The 23,379-nt window shown below is 42.4% G+C and overlaps 1 protein-coding gene across 3 annotated transcripts; it reads left to right on the forward strand.

Moving 5' to 3' along the window:
• Positions 1-22: 22 nt before the first annotated feature.
• LOC115459026 (uncharacterized protein C7orf26-like) lies at positions 23-23,379 on the forward strand. Of its 3 annotated transcripts, none has more exons than XM_030188887.1 (7): positions 23-79; positions 1,159-1,357; positions 1,872-2,093; positions 8,128-8,293; positions 10,640-11,167; positions 16,067-16,106; positions 22,854-23,379. In XM_030188887.1, the coding sequence occupies exons 2-7, from the start codon at positions 1,166-1,168 to the stop codon at positions 23,023-23,025; spliced, it is 1,320 nt and encodes a 439-aa protein (XP_030044747.1). In that variant the 5' UTR covers positions 23-79; positions 1,159-1,165; the 3' UTR covers positions 23,026-23,379. The 3 variants fall into 3 exon arrangements, with proteins under 3 accessions (XP_030044747.1, XP_030044748.1, XP_030044749.1); XM_030188888.1 differs by having other exon boundaries at positions 72-148; XM_030188889.1 differs by lacking the exon at positions 23-79 and adding an exon at positions 322-472.

Here is a 23,379-nt window from a genome sequence, read left to right on the forward strand (position 1 = left end):
TCAGAGGAGGCGGGAGCGTGACGCCGGAAGAAGAAAAGTGTGGGGTCAGCTGCGGGCGGCTTCAGGCGCGAGTTTGAAGGTAGGACTGGAGAGGGAGAGGGAACTTGACAGTGTCACTAAGGGATAGGAGTTTACCGTGGACAGAGAGGTAAGAGGGAGACGTGCTGCACAGGGGAGAGTGGAAGAGAGAGATTGTAAGCTCTTTGAGCAGGGACTGTCTCTCTCTGTTAAATTGTACAGCGCTGCGTAACCCTAGTAGCGCTCTAGAAATGTTAAGTAGTAGTAGATGGATGGATGACAGAACGCAGGAGAGGAGTCCAGTCCTGTCCCTGGTCGCGTTTGAAGAGAGGTGTTGAGCGTGTTAGGGCAGTCAAATGCACGTGACTTGATTTCTCTGAGTTTGACACAGATCCTCTGAAAGTCCGGTTGGAAGAAGAGGCATGCCACAGGCTTATTAACAGCAGTAATCGAGGTAGTCACATTTACCTGTGTAAATGTTTAAAATACTAGTGCTTAATACACAGGTGTGCACTTCAAAAATAGCAGTTGGGCGCCTAAGTGCTATTCTGCGAATACCTGCATAACCTAGAGTAGGGGTTTGCAAAGGAGGTATAGATGGGATGGAACATAGGCAGGACTCTCACTTACATGTGTTACTTACAGAATTTTATAAGTTACTGATATCCCTGCTGCATTTAGGTGTCCACACTGGTGCCTAATGTTAGGTGTGATGATACCAGGTTATGCTAGTATTCTATAACAGAACCTAAGTAGTTAGGTTTGGTTTTGGAATAGTCACTCACTGCATGGCCTTGTGGTGCCTAAATGGAGGCCCCAAGTAATGAATTGCTCCCAAAGAGCATAGCATGTTTTGAGAAAACAAATTCATCTATACAGTAGGTAGGAGATAAATCATAAATGGCATGACTTTTTTGGTGACTAACAGTATTTAGGAACTTCAGAGCACCATGTTGCATCCATGTTTAAGAAGGAAGGAATATATGTAGAAAGTACTGATTTTGATGCTCAGGAGTATGTTATACCTTTTGGGATTTTTATAATGATAGATTAATACTATGGGAACAGATCTTTGTAATAAGGATGTAGGGCAACTAGTGATGTGAAATTTTATGCTGTATTGTTTTTGTTTTATCATAGGAGAAGAATGAGTGATATTCGCCATTCGCTGCTGCGGCGGGATGCACTTAGCGCTGCTAAGGAAGTGCTTTATCATCTGGATATCTATTTGAGCAGTCAGCTCCAGAATGCTTCACTTTCGGTTGGGGATAAGGGTTGCACTGACCTGCTGGAGGAGTTTATATTACAAGTTCCCAAAGAGCGTAACTGCCAACCCAAAGTAAGTTTGGGCAGGGTTGGTAAGCCTTTCCTAGTGACTACCTGCTGGACATTGTAAAGTGAACTGGTAATGTAACGTTTATCTCATCACAGATGTCATCCAGATTTGCTTCATGCCTTCCCTTTAGTTTGTCAAATGAATTGTCTTGGTTGGGGCATAAGGAACGTTTATCTTAAAGAGTTAAATGTTGAAGTTCAGGCAAAAATCAAACTTTAGTGCATAAAGCATTGTTTTGTTTGGTATTTTTTTCCGGACTACGTTTCCTCTCTCAAAGGTTGCTGGAAATCAAAACCTTGTCTAAAAGATGTGTGCATGCACATATGTATGTAAACTGACTTGTATGTTTTTTCATGTGTTTATATATATTTTTTGTCTTACTTTGTGATTCTTATATCTTGTCCTAACAGATCCAAAATTATAGAACAAAAGCTCCAAGAGTTCATCAGGAAAAGGGCTAGTTTTTTAGATAATCATAATGTCTGTACTAATATTGCTGACTTATGTTTTTTGGCAGAGGTTGAACTCTCTGCAGGAACTTCAGCTTCTTGAGATCATGTGTAACTACTTCCAGGAGCAAAGCAAGGACTCTGTGCGTCAGGTTATGTTCTCCACCATATTCAGCCCACAAGGCAACAAAGCTGATGACAGCAGGATAACTCTGTTAGGGAAGCTTGTCTCCATGGCTGTGGCCGTCTGTAGAGTCCCTGTGTTGGAGTGTGCTGCTACTTGGCTGCAGGTAAGTTTATATGCGAGAAGGGAGTCCGAACCTGTAATGCTCATGGCAAAATAATACTCTTAAAAATAAATTCCCACTGGTGCTCACATCACTAACTTTGATTATTCTAGATCAAAGGTGGGCATCCTCAGTCCTCGGCCACAACCCAGTTGGGTTTTCAGGATTTCCCCAATGAATATGCATTAAAAAGAAAAGAAAGGGGGGGGGGGGGAACTTTTAAACCCCAATCTCAATATATGTAACACTTAAAAAAAAAAAACGGGGGGGGGGGGGGGGGAAGATGGCGGCTTGAAGAGAGCGGAGAGAAGTCGCTCCTAACTTACCTCTACCATTTTGGTGAATTAAAGTCTTTTACTTAATCCATATGCCTAAGAGGAGAGGCAGATAACGCGCTAGCTCCGCAGTGCCAGTCTCGCCCGTGGTGGGGGCATTGGACTGCTTCTTTGTTCTGTGGGCAGCGTCGGGATTGTCTTCGCTGCTGGAAAGTGTGGGGAGAGGTCTGCTACGCTCCCAGCCAGAAGCAGAGCTATCATTTAGCCCCAAACTACGGAATCCTCCCCCTATGCTGGCGGACACACCGAGAAGGGACCAGGAAACCCCTAGTCTCCAATAAGCAACGGGGTCTCCGGGCGCGGATGCCATTTCGAGTGTTACAACGTGACAACAGCCAGACAGCTGTTGAAAGACTCTATCTGAGCTTGGCTTATTAAGTAAGTCCTTTCTGCCTAAAAAACCCAATACAATAACTTTAGAAGCCATTTGAGAGGCTTTAGTGGGCCTGGAAACTTCCTTCTCACAAAAGTTTATTTCCTTAAGTCAACAATCTAAAACTCTATAGGAGGAAATACCTGTGATAGAAGAAAAGATTACCACATTGGATAAAGAGATTGGAAACACTTCTAAAGTAATACAAAATTGCCAGCAAATTCAAGTTAATTTGATAAAAGAAAATATATATCTTCAGAATAAGATTGAAATCCTGGAAAATCAACAACGTTCAAATACATTGAGATTAATACATTTTCCTAAGCAGGTTTCAATCGCTCCTCTTATAACTTTTTAAAAAATATTTAACTGAAATTCTGAAGATTCCAGAACAGGCATATCCTCCTATATCAAAAATCTACTATTTGCTACCTTTTACAAAAAAAGATTTAGTGCAAGAAGTAGGAATGGAAGTGCCAACAGAGACTTTGGACATGAATTTAACTCAAACACTTGAAAATGATAGAGTGGGTTTGACAACAGCAACATTGATAGTGACCTTTATATTACAGCCCGATAGAGACTGGATTTTGAAGCAATTTTTTCTTCACAGAGAACAAACTTTTTTGAATTGTAAAGTTAGAATGTTTCCAGCCGTCTCTAAGGCAACCCAAAGGAAACGACAAGAGTTTTTTAAATTGCGTCCAAACATTTAATCTAGATAAATCTGAAGTTCAGACCCTGCATATTCCAGATGTAGAGTGGTCTCAGATCAATTGCCTATTAAAAGTAACGAGAGATACATTTAGGTACCTAGGTATACAACTGCCAGGAGATCCGAGGAGGCTGTATAAACTGAATATTGACAAGCTGATCTCTAGCACTAAGTTATGGCTGGAAAGATGGGCAGAGCTACCAGTGTCGCTGTTGGGTAGAATATCACTGTTTAACATGATCATATTCCCTAAGTGGCTTTATTGTTTTCAGACTTTGCCGCTAAGCCTCACCAAAGGTGACTGGAATAAACTGCTTATCAAAATTTATGTGGAATAAGAAAAGGCCACAGATTAGTATGATGGGAATGCTGGAGGGGTGGAACAGAGGGGGGATAGGTATACTGAACCTCTGGAGGTATAACAGAGCCTGTTTACTACGACATCTGGGAGACTGGCTGCAGGGGTCATCTCGTTATACCCCACTGCAGATGGAAGAAGACTGGATGAGTCCCCTGCATTTAAACTATGTATTACAGGCAGCAGCCTTGGATCTGCCCGTACATATTCATAGGAGTAATCTAGTTAGAGACCATTGCGGACGATTTGGGGGGAAACTAGCAAAGCTCTGGTCCTTTGATGCACACATTAGCAGGCTCTTGCCCATTAGGGGCAATGGAACCTTTCAACCAGGAATAGAGAACAAGCGTATTCGAAGCTGGGGTGATAAAGGACTTACTATGGTAGATGATTTTGTAGACCAGACAGGGCGCCTTAAGCCACTGGAGTCCTTGAATCTGACCTCTATTGAGTGGGCAGATATATATGCTTTCAAACAAGTTTCTCACTACATTGCCACTTTGCCTACACAGATATTGGAAGTTGATGTGCCCTCCAAAGTTAGCAAACTCTATGAAATGTCAACTACAGATCCGGCCTCCATCTCGGTGTTGCACAAAAGGTTGCTACAAAGTTGGTGAATAAAGAATCTGGGGAAACTGGTAGAGAGATGGACGGCAGACATACAGAAACAGATCACTACAGGCTCACTGCTAGGTAGATTGAGATAAATAACAGATTGGATTGGCAGTGCTGAATTGCGGGAATGCCAAGGTAGAAGTATTTATAGGGTGTATACCTCATTGTCGAGATTGTTTAAAATGGGCAGAGCGGATTCAGCTACTTGTGGCAAATGTGGAGACTCCCCTCATACTTACTATCATGCAATGTGGGCCTATGCGGTGATCTATGATTATTGGTCACAAATAGAGGCATATTTGGGGGGTATTTTGTGTCGAACCGTGACATTAACACCGGAGACAGCCCTTTTGGGGGTTGATTTGCTGAGGGGGGCTGGTACTATCAGTCATAATCTATTAATTTACAAAGCATGTGTAGTGGGGAAGAAGTGCATCCTAGTCAACTGGGTACAACCGGAAGCACTGTCGTATTGGCAATGGCGTAACAGATGGCATGCACTTCTATTAATGGAGCTGAGAGCTTCTTACTACAAGGGCCCGTAGCTCCATTTTGAATCGCTTGAACCTAGACACAACAAAGTTAGCTAAGGGACTTGGTTAGCGGAACGGGGATTCCAATTTCACTACTGAAGAGATGAGAGCCGCATGGAGTTGGGGGTTTAAGGGGTGGGGGGAGAAGGGGGTGGGTCATACAGGAGAACAAAGGGTTTGGTTATAAAAGGGGGATAAGATATTAGACAATATAGGAGTTAAAGAAAAATGTGATGACTGCTGTTCATGTAGTATTGCAAGTTGTTTATTACTGGTTGTACCATTTATTATAGCTTTGACGGCTACTGTACTGTATTGTCGCTGAGTCACCAATAAAAATGTTAAAAAGTAAATTGCGTCCAAACATTTTACAGCTGGGTGCTTTATTTTGGTTAAACTTTCCCTGTAAATGTGTACTAAAGCTAAACTCAAATTTACGTATGTATTTTTTGATCCTAAACAATTAAGTTTCTTTTTAGAATCTAAGATAGCTGAATCACCTGTATCACAACCAAGAATTGTAATTACTTCTACTCCGTAATTAGCATTAGTAACCCTGGAATCTCTTTTTCAACCTTCTAATCCTTATTGGTAAAGTTTTTCTTTACTATTTCCTTAAAATTGTGAATTGCCTCCTTAATTGTGGACTATAGATGAGTCATGTGGTTGAATAGTTTGACAGATTTAATTGAATTAGAATTTATCATGACAATTAGTCATCTTTTTCAAGATGTGTACTTGAATTAATTTTGTAAATGCATTAAAAATTAAAAAAACAAACAAAGACAAATTGCCCCAGGTACAAATAAGTACCTGTATATAATATGTAAGCCGCATTGAACCTGCTATGAGTGGGAAAGCGCGGGGTACAAATGTAACAAGAAAAACAAACAAACCTTTGTCATAAAGTGTGATGTGTGCTCAGAATCAGGAACCCTCAACAGAGAGCCACCGACCATCCCATCATCGCACATAGAGAGTCCTATAAAATCTTTTAGTCTAATAGTCTTTAAATTGTGGCCTATAAATGAATCTTGATGTCACTAATATTCAAGCAGTTCCACTGACTTTTATAAATGTTAATAAACAAAAGATGACAAAAAATAATAAAAGGACTTGAAATATGAATATACATGAGATCTCTTTGCGTGCACTGCCTTCATTGTATGAAAATAGATCTCATACATGTTCATCTTGGAAATCATGAAACCCCAATTAGGTTGTAGCCGTCAAGGACCGAGGTTGCCCACCCCTGTTCTAGAAAGACATTGTATTGGATGAAGAAAGATATTTTGTTCCCTTGATACTGGATTTCACACTTAGTGGCCCTTTTACTAAGGTGCGCCGAGAAATGGCCTGTGCTGGTGTAGGCGCATGTTTTAAATATGCATAGGTCCATTTTTCAGTGCGCCTGCCTAAAGGCCTTTTTTTTTTATTTGTGGCCAAAAATGGACATGCGGCAAAATTAAAACCAGTGTGCGTCCATTTTCAGCCTGAGACCTTACCACCACCTATTAACAGCAGTAAGGTCTCACGCGTTAACTGGGCTGTAATCATCAGTTCACTTACACTGCTGATTACTGCTGGGTAAGCGCCATGCGGTAGAAAATTTCTATTGCGTGTTTTGGATGCGTGTCAAAAATGGAATTACCACCCAGGGCATGCAGTAGCTGGGCGGTAGTTCCAATTCGACGTGCGTTGTATGCACATAGACACCTTAGTAAAAGGGCCCCTTACACAGGAAACTGGGAGAAAAAGGTGGATCTAGCAGCTGACAGTGAAAATGTCTTCTTTAAAGTTTGCTTGTCTTTAGCCACATCAGAGAGCAACATAACTCTCTGATCACAGAGGGACACATCTTAGTATTACTTAGAATTAGATAAACGTTTGATTTTTGATCCCCAAAACAATTATCAGTGTGGTTGTAGGAGCTCTATTATGTCTGTTTCCAGAAAGGCAGAAAGGTCCAGGCTATCTACCAAAAGTATAGAATCCATGGCCCCTTCTTCCGTCTCCCTCCTGGCACATAAGACAACAATATCTTCAAGCTTACCAGTCTCAAATACATCCATCGTGGCTCACCTGGTGCCAAATATCTACACTGGGAAGTTCAGAAGTCTTACATTCCTAGTACGATCCATATTTTCTAATGTTCTCAATTTAAGCTGTAACCATAGACTATCTTTAATAAAAGTAGTGCCAGCTTCATCAATATTACCAGCCTACAGGGAAACAATTTCCAACTTGCTTCTCAACCATATCCAACCTGTTCTCCTGATCTCCCAGCTTAGCTGTGGAATATTTGGTAAATTCAAGTATTGACTACTATCACAGATTAACTTCAGTCCTCTTAATACTTTCCCAAATATCCTCCAGCACCATTCGTTTAGGCCCAGGAATCTTGGAGCATTAGCCACTAGGCTTAGACACCACCTTGGGAAGCAGGGACCAAAGCTGCTACAAAAACTGAGTACCAACTTGTCTTGCAGTTGCAATCCTTAGAGCTTCCACCTGTCTCTCTGTCCTCTCCACACCAGAGCTCCCTGCTGATCAATTTCTTGGCTTTCAGCTGCCTCTGCCTCAGTGACTCTCTCGCAATCTACTGATTCATCTTCTGGATGTGGCTGTGGTGAGAGGGTTTCCAGGGCTCAGGGACGCTTCAATCCCCTCCCCATTTGTGGCACTAGCTGTGCAGGGGATCAGATGTTCTATGGCCCCCTCTTCAGAACCCTTGCAACAAAGAAAAATGGCTTTTTTCCCTTCCTCTTACTTGTAGTGCTTCCAGCAGCTCAGGTATGTAAAAACTCAGAGAGCAGTTTCACGCACAGCCAGTCATGGTGCCATCTTGGCAAAGCAGTGCATCACTATCTTTGAAGCAGTGCCTGGTGTGGAATGTGTTTGTTTGTTTGTTTTTTTTCAGTATATCAGATTTGTGACTTAGACTATTTACTTACAATTTGTGCTTTATATTATTTCTGTGTTCCTCACTTTCAGCATAATTATAGAAAGGTGAGTTTTATAAGTGACAGAATAAATACATTGCTAGACAAACACGTAATACACTGTGCATTAGATTAACACTTAACTGTTCTGATCTCTCTGCAGAGGACGCCTGCTGTGTATTGTGTGCGCTTGGCGAGAACCCTCGTGGAAGATTACTGTAGCCTGCTTCCTGGATCCATCCATATGTTAAAGCAGATATTCAGCACCAGCTCCCGCTTCTGCTGTCAATTCATTACAGCTGTCACAGCACTTTATGATCTCTCCTCAGGTGAATGTTGCTAAGACGAGTCTGTATCCCTTCTAGTTCTATGATCTCCATGCGGTATACCCGAGGAAGCATGTGTAGCTTACAGCTTTACACCACTCTGTGTTTTATGAACCCGCCTCAGAGGTGTGTAGCTGAGAGTTTGTAATCTACTGTGTTCTATTATCTCTCTTTTCTGAGAGTGTATTTGAGGGCTTGTACATCTTGCATCTGTCACAGCACCATATGATCTCTCGGGAGTGTAGCTGAGCGCTTGCGCCCCTCCTTACAAGTGTTCAACAGTCTCTGCTCTGAAAATGTAAATGAGAGTGTGTGGTGTGAGGGGAAGGATCTGTGGAGTTCAGAATCCACCTATGTGAAATCCTTCCTGGGATAAATTTAATCAGTAAGAACTCTAGATTTTTTTAGATTGTAAGCTCTATCGAGCAGGTACTGTCTCTCTGTGTCAGGTGTTCAGCGCTTCGTGAGTCTGGTAGCGCTATACAAATGTTGATAATAATAATAATAGATTGCTCCCAGCACTTTTGAGCTGGTGTACTAGTTAACTGTCATCAGTTCTGTCAGCTATATTGGTCAGGTGAAAACTGGATCTTGTTTAGATTTTGTTGGACCAATGTAAGAAGAATTACACAAAGAAGTGGTCTCAAAAGCGTAAAATAACTCACCTCCTGTATATTAATGCCACAGAAGTATTTAAACATCTCTGCCTAGTTCTTTGATTGTATCCCGTATTGAACTATCCAAGGTATAAGTGGGATCTAAGAAATATATTGATATTGAAATACTGACCTCTTCCCATACCTGGAAATGCCACCATACCATTCAGATAATCTTATGCTAGTGCTCCGTGGTGTGACCGCACCTCGAATATTGTGTTCAATTCTGGTCGCAGTAACTCAAAAAAGATATAGTGGAATTAGAAAAGGTGCAGAGAAGGGCGACGAAAATGATAAAGGGGATGGGACAACTTCCCTATGAGGAAAGGCTAAAGCGGACTGGGGCTCTTCAGCTTGGAGAAAAGGCGGCTGAGGGGAGATATGATAGAGGTCTATAAAATAATGAGTGGAGTTGAACGGGTAGATGTGAAGCGTCTGTTCACGCTTTCCAAAAATACTAGGACTAGGGGGCATGTGATGAAGCTACAATGTAGTAAATTTAAAATTAATCTGAGAAACTTTTTCTTCACTCAACGTGTAATTAAACTCTGGAATTCGTTGCCAGAGAATGTGGTATAGGCGGTTAGCTTAGCAGAGTTTAAAAAAGGTTTGGACGGCTTCCTAAAGGAAAAGTCCATAGACTGTTATTAAATGAACTTGGGGCAAATCCACTATTTCTGGGATAAGCAGTATAAAATGTTCTGTACTTTTTTGAGATCTTGCCAGGTATTTGTGATCTGGCTTGGCCACTGTTGGAAACAGGATGCTGGGCTTGATGGACCTTTGGTCTTTCCCAGTATATGTACTTATATGTAGAGGCTATATGCACACGGTTATTTATTTATTTTATTTGTTACATTTATACAGTTGCGTACCTTGCGTACCAAGGGGGGGGGGGGGGGGGGGGTACCGCGCGCGCGCCGGTCAGCGTTGTTGGTTTCCATGCTCCCTCTGCCCCGGAACAGGAAGTAACCTGTTCCGGGGCAGAGGGAGCATGGAAACCAACAACGCTGACCGGTGCGTGGCACCCCCCCCCCCCCCCAGCGGCGGGCCCCCGGGGGGGGGGGTGTCCCTTCGCCAGGGTGGGGGGGTCGCGCTGCAGGGGGGGGGGGGCACATCGGCGATCCGCCCTGGGTGTCAGCGCCCCTCGGAACGCCACTGCGTTTATATCCCACATTTTCCCACCTATTTGCAGGCTCCATGTGGCTTACACAGTACCATAAAGGCGTTCGCCAATTCCGGTATGAACAAATATAGTAATGTTGTGGTAGAATAAGGTTCGTTTGTACAGACACTGCTGCAGGTGCATCTGACAGTGTGTCTGTACAGTTATGCATATATCAGGACTGTTGTATAAAAGCTATGTTTATGTGTAAAACACACTTTATCCACAGAAATGACATTTTTATTTTTTTTAATTTTTTGTTACATTTGTACCCCGCGCTTTCCCACTCATGGCAGGCTCAATGCGCCTTACATGGGGCAATGGAGGGTTAAGTGACTTGCCCAGAGTCACAAGGAGCTGCCTGTGCCTGAAGTGGGAATAGAACTCAGTTCCCCGGGACCAATGTCCACCACCCTAACCACTAGGCCACTCCTCCACTGTAAAACTCCTCCATTGTAAAACTACCCCTGATATGATACAAGGTTTGATGTCTTTACTAAAATGCAGTGATCTCTTTCTTGTTTGCAGATGACCTCATCCCTCCAAATGACCTCCTTGAAACTGTAGTCTCCTGGATCTTTGAGGACCCTAGGCTAATTCTTATCATCTTTTTAAATACACCCATCACCGCCAATCTCCCCATTGGCTTCCTCGAACTGACTTCAATTACAGGATTGATCCGCTGGTGTGTAAAAGCTCCCTTGGCCTACAAAAGGAGAAAGAAGAGCTCCCTCGCCAACGGAGCCACGGGCACTAAGATGGGTAAGGAAAATGCTCTGGGCGTGGACAACGACTGCCACACTCTGTACTCCAAATTACACCTGAGTGTGCTACAGGTGCTGATACTGCTGCAGGTGCATTTGACAGAGAAGAACCTGTTTGGACGCTTGGGGCTGGTGCTCTTTGATCATGTGGTTTCTTTGGTTGAGGAGATCAATAGACTGTCTGAAGAACTGAATCCCTTGAATGTAGCACAAGAGATGGAGCTGTCTTTGGACAGGCTGGCCCAGGCGCTGCAGGTGGCCATGGCTTCAGGTGCTTTGCTTTGCAGTAGAGGTGAGTAAAGATGGTCACTTTTGACAGACAGCAGCAGTGCCCCTAACACTGACTTCTCATTAGTAGCAGCAGAGCAAACAAATCTCTTGAGGCCAATGTCGCAAACTGTGTGTTAAGTCATGCTTCCAATCACACGTGTAAAACAAGTTTGCACCCCAATGCTGCAACCAGGTAGTGTGCAAATATGGGAGAGCACGCCAGAAACGTGCACACAAATGTGTGCTAGCAGCTGCCTTTATTCTGTGTACAAAAAATTAGGATGGCATTTGACTTCTGCCAGAATGTGTTATTACTCTGCACATAATGTTAGCATAATTATTCTGGTGCGCAGCAAACCAAGGAGTAGGATGAAGAGTTGGCTCTTCCAAAAACCACAAGGGAAACGTATCAGTCCAATTAAATGGTGTTTATTGAAGGTACATCAAAAAGACTCGACACAACAGCTGTGTTTCAGTGCTCTGGGTGCCTACCTCAGGAGTCTATAAATTATATATAAATACGAACCAGTCAAAAAATTGTTTGAAACTATAACCACCGTATAGTGAATTAAACACACTGTTCTGCTAATCTCCGTACAGAGTTTAGTATAATTAATTTTTAACAAAAGGAACCTCAAAACTCCCAGTAGGGATAACTACCAAATGTACTAAAAAATCCACTACTATAAGGGAAGCTGGGTAATATCTTTGGTCCTTATCAATCCTGAAAAAGGAAAAAAGAATCAACTGCAAAAACTCCATGAACGGGAGAAAATCATGTGATTCAAAAAAAAAAAAAAAACACAAAACCTTTTTTTCAGTCAATCTCAAAAAAATAGAAAATGAGAAAAAACCTGCCAAATCGCCTACTGCCTCTACAAAAATTCTCTAAAATCCCCCATCCACAGACAGGACTGCTTCCCCACATTTATAGCAAAAAGGAAAAAACAAGACTTATCTGCAGATGTGCACAAAGCCGTTCAAAAGACTGTTTAAGAAGGCTGTTCAAATTGCTGTCTTCACAACTATCACAAAGGTCAAACTGTAGTTGTCTTCAAAGCAATTCATAAAGGAATAATAATCCAACAGCTATCTTCCTGGTCGGCTTCATAACTTCTTTCATGGCTCACCCTGGAACTAAACAATCCATTGGGTTAGGGCTTCCGTTTCTTATAGTCTGTCGCCCGACAGCAAATCCTCAACTAATTCACTATACAGTGGTTATAGGTTCAAACAATTTGTTTGATTGGTTAGTATTTTGACATACAGTTTGAACTTCCCTTTTTTATATATTTAGGATATAAATATAAATTACATAAAAAAGCACTAATAACACGTAAACAAGTAAAAATTGAGATCAAAAGGTTTATACACTGGAGCATAAAAAGAACAAACATAATACATAAACTGCTAAAAGCTGAAATAGACCATATTATGTTTAAAAAAAAGACATAAATAGCTAGGTTTATTTATATGTAATTTATAGACTCCTGAGGCAGGCGCCCAGAGTGCTGAAACACAGCTGCTGAGTTGAATTTTTTTAATGTACCTTCAATAAACACCATTTAATTGGACTGATATGTTTCCCTTGTGGTTTTTGGAGTGCCAGCTCTTCACCCTACTCCTTGTTTTTCCTCCACCTAGTGTGGTTGTTCTACCAAGCGTAATTATTCTGTGCATACATATTATTTTATGGCATCATTTGAATGTCAAACAAGAGTGGAGTCCGTTCAGATTAAAGAATATCGCAGGGTCCAAGATAAGACGGCAGAAAGAATGAGACTTTGACACGGCTGTGTTTCGGCAAGGATGCCTGCGTTGGGCGTCAACATTCAAATGGAGCATATGCTCACATATACTTCAATTCTAAACAATCAATTATGTTCATAAAAGTGAAGGAGGAATAAAACTGTGTTCTCTGAGGAATGTCCAACAATTGTCAGTGTAGCTGTATCAGAAAAAACCTTGTTTGTATTTATCTGTGAGAATGTTGTTCTATTTCTGACTTATCATTTCAATGTTTGCAGTCCAGTGCTTTACTGTTCATATTTGCGGTCCTTCCTCTCAGCTACTTACCTCCTGCCCCTAAGCAGAAAAAAAAATTGTATTCATGCTGGCAGTAAAGAGAAGTAATTGGCATAAAATCCTCACTGATGCAGAAGAATAACTTTATTTCTCTTCAGACTTGGCATTAAAGGCCTGTGGTTAGAAAACCCTCTGCTCAGCCTTCAGGTCTTTTGCGCACTTCTTTGCATCAGGGTTTAATAGTTCATATCTTCATTGACTTCAGATTTAAATGAGCTGTTTGCTGAAGTCGGCGCGTGTCTTTGCCCACAGTTCTTGCGCAAAAGGGCATATATGGTAGTTCACAAATGTGTGTGTAAAGCCTCCCACACCTTATTACATCAGCTTCCTTGTGTCTTATTCCAGTGGCAAAATGACTATTTGAAGTGGGAGGAGAGATAACTATATTACATTTTTAATTGCTTGTGCTATGCAGTCTGATCTCTGCAAGGACTCTGCTAGTGAGTTACGCTCTGTGCGATTAAGATGTTACATTGACAGGACTCCTTACTATACTGAGAAATAAAAGGCAGGGTTTGTTTGTGCATAGTCTGCACCCTGCTGCTGGCTGACCATAGAGCTGGAGTAATCGCTTGCCTCTCACTGTCTGGTATAGAATACTATGAGTTCCGCTCATTCTCCTTATAGACTCCACCTGTGTGTAGGCCCATCAATCGAATACACCCTGTGTAAGATATACATATATTTACAGAATAGTGCTTAGGCAGAGTTTTGTCATTTATGCATGTTATGTACCATCATTCTAAAAATATGTTAACACTTGTACAATGATTATGTAAGCACCCATTTAATAGAACTTTGGGGCAAGAAGTTCTACCGTATGACTTTGTATAGTCGATTTAGTTTTTAAACATAGAGAAAGTAATTATCAAAGGGATTTTGCGGTAAATGGGGCAGTTTACCTGTGGATAACCCCCTTTGAAGATTGTCTGCTCCCATTCAGCAGTAGGCACTCTCCAGAGATATAGGACATGTAGGGCTTTGCTTTTAAAATCTCTGCTTATACCTTTTGCTGGTTTATCTGCATCTGCTTCAGAGCAGGTGTAAATGTTTGTGCCGACATGGAATCCTGCTCCCTGTAATATGACGACCAAGGGGAGAATAGACAGCCAAGGAGTTCAAATCAATTTGGTTCAAGGCTTATTAAACAATCATCAAAAATATCCAGAATGCAAACTGACCTGACACGGCCGAGTTTTGGCTTGTTGCCTGCATTAGGGACTGCCGTATGCTGGCCATTTGCATGCTGGATATTTTTGATGATTCTCTAATAAACCTTGAACCAAATTGATTTGAACTCCTCATTTGTCTTCGATCCTTCCCTTGGTTGTCATTGCTACTTTTCTGCTGTCTTCACTATTGCAGAGACCTTCCTCCCTCTTATTTCATGAGTTTCCCTTTTGACCATGGGCTTGCAGAGCTAATGTCTCTCTGGACTTGTAGGCCCACAGTCATTCTGGAAATTGCCTCTGTAACGTTTGGCAGAGTTTTTTATTCAGATACTTATTGCACATGGTAAAGAGGGATGAGACCCAGTTTGTCTTGAAATATCCCAGGGTCAGTTGTATTCTATCCTATGAAAACAAAGGCATAGGGTTGTTTCCCTTTGAAAACAAAGGCATAGGGTTGACACTGCTAGTTGATGCACTAGAGAGGGTGAGTGATGTACCAACTCATCCCTAGTACAACAAAGCCACCTGTATCTCCCCCCCTCCCCCGATACAAGCAGCTGCTCTCATAGCCCTCTCTCACCCTGCTGGCAACAGAAGCAGCACCTACCTACCCCTTTACTACTTCTCAGCCTCAATCTCCCGCCTCAATCTCCCTCCTTGCTCTGTTCTTTTCTTGGCCTTTCTCTGTTTTCTGTTGTGCTTCCTTTTGTGTTTCTACAAGATCCTGCTGCCTTCCTCCTCTGTATTTCCCTCTAGAGCAGTGGTTCCCAAACCTGGTCCTGGAGGCCCCCCAACCGGTCAGATTTTCAGGATACCCATAATGAATATTAATGAGAGAGATTTGCATGCACTGCCGCCACTGCATGCAAATCTATCACATGAATATTAATTGTGGGTATTCTGAAAATCTGACTGGCTGGGGTGCCTCCAGGACCAGGTTTGGGAACCACTGCTCTAGAATCATCCTGAGTCCCTTTCCAGCTTTCTTTCTGATCTTCCCTGTGCAGCCTTTCTTTTTCCACAATTCTTCTGGTTTGTCTCCCCGTCCCCTCTTCTGTTTCTTTTTGCTTCTTGTCTTTCCTCTCCTTGTCTCTATCATGCTCCATATGACAGATGTCTGGTTACACTCTTCTCTCTGCTGACCCAGCTTTGGTGCAGTGCCAGCTTTCTATTTAAACAGATACCTCAGTAATTGTAGTAGCATCAAGGGAACTGCCAGACTGAGGATGCACACCATATGTCCTTGTGACTATACAGATGTTAGGTCTCTGTCAGCTGCTACCTAGGGGGATAAACTCTCTAACCTTTCCTTTATTGGACAGGGTATCTGTAAGTTTATGGAAAAGGACCAGTTGTGAAAAAGAAGTTGCATAGACCTTCAGTGCTAAAGTTTCACGAGAAGCTTGCAGTAAAGGATCGGGACTGGCACGTGGATACAAAAGCTGAGTGAAATGGCATGAGGAGATGGAGAGGCTTGCATTGCTGCTTCCTGGCCTGTACCTGCTCTGTTAAGAGAGAGCTTCTGTTGCCAGAATTTGTCATCTTTTTAATTGGCATTACATTTCTTTTGAGTGAAATGTATCAATTGTATATATGAGCTGATAATACTTTTTGCTGTTTTTTTTTTTAAATCCAACTTTTTTCCCTCTCTATTTTCATTTCAGAGAATTTGAGAACAGTGTGCTCTAGACTTCCACATAACAAGTAAGAATCCCATATATTATGGTACTGGGAGGAGAATTTTTTTTTTCTTGACTCATTTTATGTTCTGTTCAGTTTTATTTAATTTTAGCATGCAGTAACACTAAATGCGTGTTCTTTCATTTTAGTGTACATTATTTAGTACACAAACCAAAAATGCATATCTTTAGTGTGATGTAGGTACATGTATGTGCAGGCATCATTAGTACGTAGTGTTGTGTTAGGTATGCTTCGTGGATGGAATGAGATATATGTGCAAGACCTATCATATTGTGGCAGGCTTGACTAGGCGTGCAGCTGGAGTACTGAATGAGTGTGAGCATATGTCTCTCACCGCACACTCCCAAGTTTTGTTTTTTATTTATTTTTTTAAATACTTAATTCAGCTGGCTAATCCCTAAGTAAATACCACCACTTCACCATCCCAAAACCACCAATCTGTGACATTCATGAAATGGCAAATATTAATACATTTTTCTTAGCGTCAACTCCACCGTTTTGCAAAAATAGGTTTTATCTCTTCCTACCAGCAGGTGGAGGTAGAGAAAACTGAATTCTGCCAGTGACATCACCAGCATAAGCAGAAGTGCTCCCTGGAACAGTCCAATTCAGCAGGTAGGATCATGCTGACTGTGCTACCACCTGCTGAATTGGATTGTTCCAGGGAGCACTTCTGCTTATGCTGGTGATGTCACTGGTAGAATTCAGTTTTCTCTACTTCCATCTTCCTGGTTAGGTGATGGACTTTTTCATTCCTGCCCACCGGGGGTGTCTAGCGGCCCTGGGTTTTTTTTTACTCCAGAATTTAACCACGTGGTAAAGCAGGCCCTGCAAAAGGTCCCTTCTTGGGACTTAATCCTAACTCTGACCCTAATCCTAACCCTCATCCTCTTGGTGGGGGGCCCCAAGGGGATCGTGAAACAAGAAGTTGCATCAGAAGGTGGCATCTGGCAGAGGGAAGGCCCTGGAGCAGGCCTGTAGGGATTGCTGTTGGCGGCTCCATGAGGTAGAGATACGGGGGGAGGGGAGAGACACATAGGCCGGATCCGTGGGAGCGATGATCGTGGATTTTTTTTTCTGCAGGCTCAAGGATTTTTACTGTTCCTGCGGGGTGGTAAAAAGTTTTGCTCCTATGGTAAATGTGCCAATTTTTTTTCTGTTACCACGAGTCCCCGCCCCCATGATATTCTCTGCTTGTGAGCACACACATGCAGAGTGGTTGTAAAGAATTCTATGAGCCATGCACTGCATGCTTTCCCCTCTTGTTTATCATTTATTATGTATTGGTATTTACTTTTTTTAAATCTTTTTATTTCATAAGTGTTTTTATTCTTCATTCACCTTATATGGATGATTTATCTGAAACAGGTAGTGGCATATTCTTTAATAAGTGATCTCTTTTAGTGTCTCTGACCCAGGCTATAGGAGGTTAGGTTAACCAGATATTGCTTGTGGTTGAATAGTTAAAAACATTTTTTCTTGTTTGTTGCAACCAAACCAAAGTTAGTAAGCCCAGGTAAGTCAGAACTTAACAAACTTGCAATATATAACTTCTTAACACTAGTTTTTTAAATTTAAGCAACAGAACCCTACTCCTTTTTTTCCCCTTTCAAAAACATTTTTCATATTTTATAAAATATAGCAAAAGGGAAAATTTTAAGCTGATTCCTGTCCCCTCAAAGTAGCCTAACTCTCAGCACTTTCCGCTCTGCTGTCCTCAGGTAGCCACTCAGTGTTGCAGATCAGTTGGAAAGGCTTAAGAGTGTTTTTGGGTATATGGAAAGAAGTTCACTAAGAAGAAGTAATATTACCTCTCTACAAATATCTGGTGAGAACCCACACCTTGAGTAGAGTGTCCAGTTCTGGCCACTGCATCTACAAAAGAATATTGATCGGGTGGATACAGCTGAAAGGAGGTGCACCAAAATAGTGTATGACCTGTGCCATAAGCTTTTCCTGGAGAGACTTAAATGTACACACTATTCGTGTGTTCAGACCAGAGCGTAGCCAGACCTCGGTGGGAGGGGGGTCCAGAGCCCGAGGTGAGGGGGCAAATTTTAGCGCCCCCCCCTCCCCCCCCCCCCCCCCCCCCCCCCCCGCTGCTGCCAGGTGCCTTTGCTGGCGGAGTCTCCAACCCCCGCCAACCGAAGTCCTCTTCAGCACCGGTCTCCGGCGCGTTCGCTGATCTGTTTCTGTGAGTCTTGGGCTCCTGACGTCCTGCACTTTCCTACGTGCAGGACGTCAGGACTCACAAAAACAGATCAGCGAACACGCTGGAGACCGGCGCTGAAGAGGACTTCGGTTGGCGGGTGTTGGAGACTCCGCCAGCAAAGGCACCTGGCGGCGGCAGGGGAGGGTCGGCGGCAGGAGGAAGGGGTCGAAAGTAGAGGGGGCCAGTTCTAAATCTGTGGGGGCCCATGCTGCTATGGCCCCACCTAGCTATGCCCCTGGTTCAGACTATAGAATACTAGCACTTACGTATGAGAATCTTACGATTTGTACATAAGGGATTGTTGGGCACTAAGCGGTATATTCTGTAATCTTAGCACTGATTCCCATAGCGCACAAATGCAACAGGGCATTTATATGGGTGGGGCATGGATGTCTCTCACAATTATGCAGACATCATCGAATAATGTCCTTTATGTACCAAAATGCAGTATTTAGGTGCACATATTTACCCTGCCATAGACATGGTATAAGTGGGCATGTCTAAATGTTGGCATGCAAATGCCAACTTGCACTAGTATTTTATATCAGCATCTGGGTGCCAGGTCCTGTGATAGAATTTGTACTTAATGCCCAGCATTTCGTCACATGCCAGAGAACTGATAGAATTGAAAAATGAACGTGTAGAGCTATTGTTGGCAATATGTAATTTAAAATCAAGCAAGGTACCGTTAAGATTGGAGAGTGGCCAATGTAATACTAATTTTCAAAAAGGGTTGCAGAGGTGATCCAGGAAGTAAACTGGTGAGCCTGATGTCAGTGCCAGGCAAAATGGTAGAGACTTATAAAGGACAAAATTACAGATCATATACAAAAGCATGGATTAATGAGATGTGGAGGGGCATAATCGAAAGGGATGCCCAAGTTTTGCTGAGGACGTCCTCGCAAAACGTCCTGATGGAGGGGCGGGGAAACCCGTATTATCGAAACAAGATGGACGTCCATCTTTTGTTTCGATAATACGGTCAGGGATGCCCAAATCTTGAAATTTTGGTCGTCCTTAGACTTGGTCGTTTCTGATTTTCGGCGATAATGAAAACCGAGGACACCCATCTCAGAAACGACCAAATGCAAGCCCTTTGGTCTTGGGAAGAGCCAGCATTTGTAGTGCACTGGTCCCCCTGGCATGCCAGGACACTAACCGGGCACCCTAGGGGGCACTGCAGTGGACTTCAGAAATTGCTCCCAGGTACATAGCTCCCTTACCTTGTCTGCTGAGCCCCCCATAGCCCCCCTAAAACCCACTACCCACAACTGTACACCACTACCATAGCCCTTATAGGTGAAGGGGGGCACCTAGATGTGGGTACAATGGATTTCTGGTGGGTTTTGGAGGGCTCGCTGTTTCCTCCACAAACGTAACAGGTAGGGAGGGGGATGGGATTGGGTACACCTGCCTGAAGTGCACTGTACCCACTAAAACTTCTCCAGGGACCTACATACTGCTGTGATGGACCTGAGTATGATATCTGAGGCTGGCAAAAAATAATTTTTAAGATATTTTTTTGAGGGTGGGAGGGGTTAGTGACCACTGGGGGAGTAAGGGGAGGTCATCTGGTCATTTCAGGCACCTAAGAAAAACAGAACCAGGTAAAGTCGTCCAAGTGCTTGTCAAGGACGCCCTTTTTTTTTTTTTTCATTATGGGTCGAGGATGTCCATGTGTTAGGCATGGCCAAGTCCCGCCTTCGCTACACCTCTGATAGGCCCCCTTGAATTTTGGCCGTCCCTGTGACGGAAAGCAGTTGGACACGTCCAAAATCGTCTTTCGATTATACCGATTTGGACGACCCTGGGAAAAGGACATCCATCTTTCGATTTGTGTCGAAAGATGGGCGTCCTTCTCTTTTGAAAATGAGCCTGAAAGTCAACATGGATTTAGTCAAGGGAAATCTTGCCTCACCAATCTACTACATTTCTTTGAAAGGGGTGAATAAACATGTGGCTAAAGGTGATCCAGTTGATTGTGTGTCTGGTTTTTCAAAAGGCATTGGACAAAGTACCTCATGAAAGACTCCTGAGGAAATTAGAAAGTCATGGGATAGTAGGTAATATCCTATTATAGATTTAAAAAAAAAAAAAACTAGTTAAAATGTAGAAAACGGAGAGTAGGGTTAAATGGTCAGTATTCTCAATGGAGAAGGGAAGATAATGGGGTTTCCCAGGGGTCTGTGCTGGGACCGCTGCTTTTTAACATATTTATAGATGATCTAGAGACAAGAATGAGGTAATTAAATTTGCTGATGACACAAATTTATTCAGAATTGCAAGAGGACCTTACTGAACTGGGGGACTGGGCATCCAAATGGCAGATGACATTCAATATGAGCAAGTACAAAGTGATGCATGTGGGAAAGAGGAATCCAAACTATAGCTACATGATACAAGGTTGCATATTAGGAGTCATGAATCAGGAAAAGGATCTAGGTGTCATCAATGATAATAGATTGAACCCCCCCTGCTCAGTATGCAGCGGCGGCTAAGAAAGCAAATAGAATGTTAGGAACTATTAGGATAGGAATGGAAAACAAAAATAAGAATGTTATAATGTCTTCGTATCTCTCCATGGTGTGACTGCACCTTGAATACAGTGTGCAATTCTGGTAGCCACATCTCAAAAAAGATATAGCAGAAGTAGAGAAGGGTGATAAAAATGTAAAGGGGATTGGATGGCTTCCCTAAGAGGAAAGGATAAAGTGGCCTCTTTAGCTTGGCTGAGGGGAGATAAGATAGAGGTCTGTAAAATAAGTGGAGTGGAATAGATAGACCTGAATCACTTGTTTACTCTCCAAAAATACTAGGACTAGGGGACATAAAGCTACTAAGTAGTGAATTTAAAACAAACTGGAGAAAATATTTCTTCATTCAGTGTGTAATTATACTCTGGAATTTCTTGCCAGAGAATGTGGTAAGAACAGCAGGGTTTCAAATAGATTTGGATAATTTCTAAAAGAAAAGTCCATAGGATGTTTTACTGTTTTAGGATCTTGCCAGGTACTTGTGACCTGGATTGGCCACTGTTACAAACAGGATACTGGCCTTGATGTACTTTCGGCCTGACCTAGTATGGTAACTTTTATGTTCTTATGACACACTGTGGTGCTTATTTAAGCTACTCCTTCACATGGATATTGATTATGGCCATTTTATAATATGGATGCTGCTCTACTACCACTGGGATGTCAGTGTCCCTTGTTTTGCCCTGTTCATAGTTTGGATGTTCATGCTTGACTAGTTAAAAGGTAGAAAACGGAGAGTAGGGTTAAATGGTAAGTATTCTCAATGGAGAAGGGAAGATAATGGGGTTTCCCAAGGGTCTGTGCTGGGACCGCTGTTTTTTAAACATATTTATAGATGATCTAGAGACAAGAATGAGGTAATTAAATTTGCTGATGACACAAATTTATTCAGAATTGCAAGAGGACCTTACTAGACTCTAGCACTTGGAGGCCCATTTCATATCTATTTTAGAACAGGCTGTATGTTGGCAGATCTTGTTTTAAAATAAGTTTGTCAATTTGATATACTGTCCATATGTCACATACAGACTTGAATGTCCATATTCCTGAGTAACATAGTAACATAGTAGATGACAGCAGAAAAAGACCTGCATGGTCCATCCAGTCTGCCCAACAAGATAAACTCATATGTGCTACTTTTTGTGTATACCGTACCTTGATTTGTACCTGTCCTTTTCAGGGCACAGACCGTATAAGTCTGCCCAGCACTATCCCTGCCTCCCAACCACCAGCCCCGCTTCCTACCACCGGTTCTGGCACAGACCGTATATAATATCTTTTCTAAAATGCTGCTCTTTATAGAATTACTGTTTATGCTGAAAGAGGGAAAGTGGAGCTATGATAGAAACATTCATGTCTAGCAGGTCTGAGTAATGTTTAATCATGCAATAAGGAGCTTAAAAACAAAGGGAAGGTTGTTTTCCAAAGATGTGAACCTGGTCCATCATATTACTGAATCGTCTACCGCTTGCGGTACTGACCTTCCCTGATAGGGTCTTTGAGCAGTAGGAATGTGCACGGGAAAATATTTTTGGTTTGTTTTTGAGTCATTTTCAGACAGCTTTTGGTTTGTTTCATGCATTAATGGTAATAAAAATGTTTATAATGCAAAACTTTTTAATGTGTGTTGATTTAGCACATTGAATTTAAGGCATGCTACAGCGCATCCCTGTCGGGCAGGTTTTCAACAATGACAGAACATAAGCATGCTTGACGGATACAAAGGGACCTTAGTAATAAGTGATAGAGGAAGGAGACCAAAGATAAAAAGTAGGACCTATGATAGTACTAAAGACAGGCTGGCCTGTCTAGTGAATCCTTTGCTGTTATTACTTATGTTTCTGTTAAAGGGGGTCGTACTGAGGTGAATAATAATTGGTGTATTCTATGTCAGTTGTCATTTGAGCTATTTCTGAAATTAACCCCCCCCCCCCCCCCCCCCCCAAAAAAAAAATGTGCTCGTTGCTTTTTTGAGTAAACACTATCTTATCTTATTTCTGGCAGTTTGCTGCAGTTGGTGATTTCCGGTCCTGTTCAGCAACCGTCCCATGCTGCGCTACCTCCAGGATTTTATCCTCATATCCACACCCCACCATTGGCATATCCTGGGCTCCCAGCCCATCCTGTACAGACTTTTATACCAGGAATGACATTCCCATACAGGCCTATTCATTAAAACAGCTCCAAGAGCCGTTCTGACATAGCTGTGCACATTCTGCAGGGTGGACCTTTCATTCCAAACCTCTGTGGACTGTAGCTTACTAAAGGATCCCAGCTATCACATGGAGAAAGATATATTTTCTAAGGTAGTCTGGATTTTCTTTTGTACTTTCAACATGTTTGTATCTCGAATTTATTTTTCCATCTGTTATACCCTCTGCTTCCGGGCTTCTTCAAGCTTTTCTTTTATACCGCAGCGGTATGTGGCAGTGTGGATTTTAGATTTATTTGCATTTCCAAATTTTATTTAAAGGTAAGTTATATTGAGCAGAGCTGGATTAACAAGTGAGCTAATGAACCACTAGCTCGG

The sequence above is a fragment of the Microcaecilia unicolor genome, unplaced genomic scaffold (genome assembly GCF_901765095.1).
Source record: "Microcaecilia unicolor unplaced genomic scaffold, aMicUni1.1, whole genome shotgun sequence".
In the NCBI taxonomy this organism is placed as follows: Eukaryota; Metazoa; Chordata; class Amphibia; order Gymnophiona; family Siphonopidae; genus Microcaecilia; species Microcaecilia unicolor.

Coding starts and splice junctions, on each gene's coding strand:
- LOC115459026 (XM_030188887.1), top strand. CDS start 1,166: ATGAGTGATATTCGCCATTCGCTGCTGCGGCGGGATGCACTTAGCGCT. Junction 2,094..8,127: donor GTGCTGCTACTTGGCTGCAG/GTAAGTTTATAT, acceptor ATCTCTCTGCAG/AGGACGCCTGCTGTGTATTG. Junction 11,168..16,066: donor TGCTTTGCTTTGCAGTAGAG/GTGAGTAAAGAT, acceptor TTTTCATTTCAG/AGAATTTGAGAACAGTGTGC.